The sequence below is a fragment of the Rhinopithecus bieti genome, unplaced genomic scaffold (assembly GCF_001698545.2).
Source record: "Rhinopithecus bieti isolate Rb0 unplaced genomic scaffold, ASM169854v2 scaffold_23868, whole genome shotgun sequence".
Lineage (NCBI taxonomy): Eukaryota > Metazoa > Chordata > Mammalia > Primates > Cercopithecidae > Rhinopithecus > Rhinopithecus bieti.
In genome coordinates, this window is record NW_016811202.1 from 1,174,333 (window position 1) to 1,180,282 (window position 5,950).

At 48.3% G+C, this 5,950-nt stretch overlaps 2 protein-coding genes across 4 annotated transcripts in view; one reads left to right on the top strand and one right to left on the bottom strand.

Annotated features, from left to right (window-relative positions):
* Positions 1-4,570, bottom strand: part of RSF1 (remodeling and spacing factor 1) — a 174,097-nt gene extending 169,527 nt beyond the window's left edge. Inside the window, exon 1 of the mRNA XM_017893539.1 lies at positions 4,052-4,570. Within this exon, the coding sequence (XP_017749028.1) occupies positions 4,052-4,238 (187 nt within the window). The 5' untranslated portion in view covers positions 4,239-4,570. The remainder of the gene's footprint in view (positions 1-4,051) is intronic.
* Positions 4,175-5,950, top strand: part of AAMDC (adipogenesis associated Mth938 domain containing) — a 56,348-nt gene continuing 54,572 nt past the window's right edge. Inside the window, exon 1 of one of the 3 annotated variants that reach the window (XM_017893541.1) lies at positions 4,175-4,263. In XM_017893541.1, coding sequence (XP_017749030.1) covers positions 4,252-4,263 — 12 coding nt within the window. In that variant the 5' untranslated portion in view covers positions 4,175-4,251. Of the gene's footprint in view, positions 4,264-4,609; positions 4,761-5,950 lie in introns of those variants that run through there. The other 2 variants (XM_017893540.1, XM_017893542.1) reach the window with 2 other exon arrangements.

Here is a 5,950-nt window from a genome sequence, read left to right on the forward strand (position 1 = left end):
AAAAAAAAAAAAAAAAAAAAAATTAAATGCAAAAATGAAACAAAAAACTAACGGCTCAACTTACTTAATATACAACTAATTCAGCCAACCATAGTATAAACTATGAGAATCCTAACACGTTATCTGTATTTACCTTGATAAACTTATTAGATATATGTAACATCTCAACCAATATCCAGACTGTTTTTAAAGAATAAAGTGGTATAGTTTTCTCTTGAAAAGAAATATTCTCTGCAGGCGAGGAAAGATACTTAGGAGCCTTGGGTGTCAGGAATCTCACAAAGTCAATGTTGACTTTATCCCTAACCACCATCATCTACCTCCGGTTAGGAGAAACCTGGGGAAGCCCACACAAAGCACAGAATCGGAAGGACTAAAGTAGACTGCAGAGAGAGGAGGATAAAACACCACCTTCATTTGGCACATCCTTTTATACTGAGTATCAACTATAAATCTAAATTTTTTGACAATTTCAGCATATACGTGGGCTTTTCAAATAAGAATTTGACTAACACCAACAGTTAGCTGTATACACTTGAAATCTCTCTCTGTAGCTTGATTTTCCTCCCTGAAAAATAAAGGCAATGACATAATAGTCCCTTCTTTCTGGCCCCAAAACTCAATGATAGTTTCTAGAACAAAGGTTCCCAAACGTTCTAGGTTCACAGCACCCTCAGTATCTCAGCAATTTTCTCTCAGCAGCCCTAGGCCAGAAATAATAACACTTCCACTTATTAAGCAGTCAGTAGCCATGTGAAAAAATAACCTAGCTACATTTCAACAAATAATGTTTTTACTTCATTCTTAACCATAATTACTGGTGAAATGTGTATTACTGTTGGGCACTGCACAACTTGTGAAACTTTGGAATCAGAGTGGGCCCTGCTATCCTCTTTCCTGCTGCATACAGATTTTTTTGTGCATTTTACCACAGCAACCACTAAAAAACCAGCTTCACAAAGATATATCATCTACAGAAATGTAGCACAATCTTGAAACCATGAACTATGTCAAGGCAGTAGTTCGCCTGGCAACCAGCAAATTTCAACTACCACTGTATCCTACTTGAAAATTTAAACTATCAGATGGAGTTGGCAACAATGCTCTAGGGTGCCTTGGTGCAGTTTGGAAACCATGATCCTATGGCAAGGTATATAATTTTGTGGCTTTGGACTCAGACTTGGGTTGGAAATAATATTTCACCCTTAACTATATAATCTTGGGCACCTTAATCTATTGAGCCTTACTTTGTTTCTATGCCTGCCAAATAGGAATAATACTATCAACTTCAGAGAACAGTAGCAAAAACTAAATCCATGTCTTTTAACTCTTGTACACCACAACTCTTTCCCAAAAAGACTCAGTTCAAATCTTGTTGGCTGAGCCACTATCGTCTTATCAGCTATTTGAAACAGGCAGAAAGTCTGTAATAGCTGATAAAATGATAGTGGTTCACCCAACAAGCCAACTTTGATGATGATATCGTGGTTCATCATCAAAGTTCTGAAAATCTTTTCCCTGCACAGTAACAGCATTTCACCTGCAGAGACTTCTCATTTGCCAAGTGTTCTGAACTGTGTAATATTAATTAATAATTATTCTAAGATCACCTTATGACAGGATCTATTATCAATCCCCTTAGCAACTCTATACCAACGGTAATGCAGTGGTTGAAATAAATGATCCTCCTTAGCCCAGGTTACCTGTCATTTTTACTTACTTAGTGGTCCACTATTCAATTAAACTGACTCTAATATTTTATTCCTCTGATATTAATATAAACTAAATGCAGTGGTCAAAATACCTAAAAGAAATGGAGATGCAAGCAATCTCATATACTACCCAAAATACCACACCACCCCAGAAAACCTGCATTTCATCTTGGTCCAAGGGAATCAACAAAACAATTTGCTAGCCATCCTTTCCCCAAACGCCCACAGTTCGTTCTCTGAGAGATACATTACTAGCACTTCCCAAGGCATCCTAAAAGCAACTTACTAAGGCATTCTACTTCACAATGACTACGTTCTTAAAAATTAAAAAAGGGGCCAGGCGTGGTGGCTCACGCCTGTAAAGCACTTTAGGAGGCCAAGGTGTGTGGATCACGAGGTCAGGAGTTCAAGATCAGCCTGGCAAACATGGTGAAACCCCGTCTCTACTAAAAATACAAAAATTAGCCGGGGGTGGTGGTGCCCGCCTGTAATCCCAGCTACTCTGGAGGCTGGGGCAGGTGAATCGCTTGAACCTGGGAGGAGGAGTTGGCAGTGAGCCAAGATCCTGCCACTGCACTCCAGCCTGGACAACAGAGTGAGACTCTGTCTCAAAAAATAAATAAATAAAAATAAGAAAAGGAAGATAGATACAATTTGATAATGAAATTACTACAATGGGGCTTAATTTTTAAAGAAATTCTGCGGGAAGCCTTTATATAATGTCACCCTCCTATTTTGTACTATTTTTTAAAATAAGCTTTTGTAAGTCAGTTTGTTACGGGTAGAGGGGATGTGGACAGGTAAGAAGAGATTAATAGGCCTGTATTGTAACTGCTGTATTAATCTGAATCTTCGGTAGCCATAACATCATACAGATTCTTTATAGGTAATATTCTGAAGAACTTCATACTTGGCACTTCCTAGCAATGCAAATAAATTCAGTTAACAGAAACTTCTTCATTTACATAGAGAATAGAAGAGCGACCCTGCTTTCTTGGAAAGGAAACAGCTATCCGTCTTGTACAATACCCAGTCCACTTTGGCCAGCTAATATGGACAAAAAAGAGATCTATTTGGAAAACGTTTCTTCTCCAGCCAAGGGCTGTTTCCAGATAAAGGCAATGCTCAGAGTATAACAAAAAAGCCTTCTCTGAGGAAAGAAAAGTGCCAGAAAAGGAGAGGCAGGGATCGGGAATAAATGGGGATGAGTATAAGCACTCAGTGTGAAGGCTGGAGGTAGCAGGCGCAGCGCTGAGATGCTCCAGCAAAAGAACCAGCAGCAGCAGCAGGAAGTTTCAATGGGGCCGGGCAGAGCATGCGCCCTGCACCCGCGCGGTGGCCTTATGTGGAAGGAGCACCGCTTGCGAACACCAATAATAGACCAGCGGCACCAGAGAGAGAAACATGAGCAACAAGCACCTTCTTCAACTGTTTCCCCCTCCGTCAGAGCCCCTCCTCCAGCCTACATACTAACCACCCCACCCTACCGTGCAAATGGGAGGGAGACGACTTCTTCGCCTAAGCCCGGCTGCCAAGATGAAGGGGGAAGGGATTGGAAAAGTGGGGAGATGCTCGTCTATTATTTTGGGGGAGGTGGGGAGAGGAAGGAGAAGAACTATGGAGGAGGAATTAACCCTCTCCTCTCCAAAGTGGAGCTGAACCTACTTCGCCCCCCTACCGAGAATGGAGAAGAACCCCTCCCGTGGGGAGGAGCAGACCTCCCCACTCCAAGGAAGGAGTTTTAGGGGCCCTCGAGGGAAAGGGAAAAGGGACAAATCTCTCGGGGGAGTTCCCAACAGAAAGAGGGAGAGTTGAGTGTCCGCTGGCCCCCGCCCACCCAGGTGAAGGGAGATAAGGAGGTGTCCGGAGCAGCCGATCCCAGCCTTCCCCGAGATGGTCGGGAAGACTGGTGGGAGGAGGGGAGGGAGTAAGGGTGGGGAGGAGGAGAAAAGCGCAAAGCTGGCCGGAACCTGCGCTCCCCTTCCCCCGCCGCCAAGGGGGAGACGGGGTGGGGGGCCGCCCTCCGCCGCGAAGCAGCAGTCCCTGGGGTTGCAGACCGACACAATGACCCCTCCCTGCCTCCAGCCCACACCTAGCCCGCAACGCCCCCACCTCAGCTCCCCGCCCGGCCGAGTGGCCCTAGGGGGCCTCCGCCCCGCCTCCCCACTGCCCAAGACCCCGGAGGCTGGGCGGAGAAGACCAGCCCGGCGGAGTTGCTTCCCAGGGGGAGGACAGAGCCGCGGAGGCCCAAGCCGCGAAGAACTGGAGCGTCTGTGAAGAGCAGAGAACAGGAGCGCGCCAGGGCCGCTTCCCGCCGGGCGTTCGGGCCCCTCGCTTACCTTCTCCGTTGCCGACGTCCGGCGGCGGCGCCTGCAGCACCCGCTCCAGCTCAGGGAACGGCAACTCAGGCAGGTCTAGCAGCGGCCCGTAGCGCTCCAAGAAGGAGCAGACTACGGCGAAGTTGGGGCACGAACCCGGGCAGCCCGGAGGAGCCATCACCGCCGCCGCTGCCGCCGCCGTCGCCATTTTGAACTGGAGGATGGAGGAGGAGGTGATGGGGGGGCGGGGGAAGTTGGGGTGCCGAGGGATGGCAGGGCAGCCTTACGGACGACAGGAGGCGCTCTCAAGTGGGTTCCTCTGCGGATCCCAGCGTCTCAGGGACGGCTCTGCGATCCCACAATACATCGGCGGCCCGGAGCAGTCGAGAACCGAGTCAGACGGGAGACAGAGAGGCCCTCTGCGCCTTTCACTTTCCGCCCTCTTTCCGCCCCCTTCTCTCCTCCCCTTCGGGCCTGCCACTGCCTCGTGTGACAGGGGGAATGAAAACAAGGGAAGCGGGACGGGGAGGCGGGCTGGAAGCGGGAGGGGCGGGACTTCTCGAGAACAATGGCCAATGGAGGCAGAGGGGGTGGGGCTTCGGGCGCTGATCAACTGCAGGGCGTATTACCCGAGAGCAGTTGGGGAGCGCAGATCCCCGAGCAGCGCTGGGACCCTAAGTGCGGGGAGAGCACTGCGCCGTTTGGGAACTTTGAGGAGACAGTGCGGTGGGTGAGTTTTCGGGGGAATCCTGAAACTGGGCCACGAGACGGTGATGAGGTTGAGGAGAATTAATAAACAGAAAAAGAGAATAGGGCCGGGAAAAGCCCAGTTGTGGGAGAAGGTGGGAAGGGGAAAGGTAGAGAGGTGCCCTTAATTAGGGGCTGGGCTGAGACTTCTGTAAGACATCTCTGTGAAAGTTTGCCGAGGGGGTATTGCTCTCTGCTGAGGTACAGGAATCGCAGCTTTGCTGGAAAAGCAGGATCTGAGGGAACGGAACTCTGGGGGAATCGTCGGAGTGAGGAGTTGGGGCCCTGCTGGGAGAAGAGGGTCTGAGGAGACCAGGCTCTGCTAGGGGACCATGGTGTGAGGGGAAGGGACTCTGTTAAGGGACCAGAGTCGGAGTGTGGGCTGGGACTCCACTGAGAGGCCGAACATGACAGGAGACGGTGGAACAGCAAAAAGTTTGTTAGAAGACAGGGTTCCACTTCGGGGCGGGGCGGGGTGGGGGGACAGTGAACATTCCCACAAAGAACCCCAGAGAGAAACTACCAATAATGTAAAATAGAATGTGCAGCTTGAGAAGCAGTACACATTGTGCTTAGAAGCCTGAGCTTTGGATTCAGCCAGGCTTGAGTCCTAGCGGGACCACTTCATGACATTGTGGAAGTTTCTTCATTTCTTTAAACTCCTTAAAGTGGGGTGATAATAGTACCTACATCATACGGTATTACTAGATAAATCACAGAAAAGTGATTAGCACAGTGCCTTAGCACATAGTACTTTAAAAATATTAGTTATCAAAAAAGGAGTTCCTATAATTTAGACTGAATTCCGCTATATTTATTTAATGTACAATTTATTACTTTGAGAATTTTCTGAGTGCATTTAAAACTTACGTAGTACCTAATTCCTAAAAAGAATTTGGCCGGGCGCGGTGTCTCATGCCTGTAATCCTAGCACTTTGGGAGGCCGAGGTGGGTGCATCACCTGAGCTCAGCAGTTCCAGACCAGCCCGGGCCACATGGTGAAACCCCGTCTCTAGTAAAAATACAAAAATTAGCCAGGAATGCTTGGGAGGTTGATGCAGGAGAATCCCTTGAAACCGGGAGGCGAAGGTTACAGTGAGCAGAGGTCACTCCACTGCACTCCAACCTGGGCGACAGAGTAAGACTCCCATCTCAAAAAAAAAAAAAAAAAAA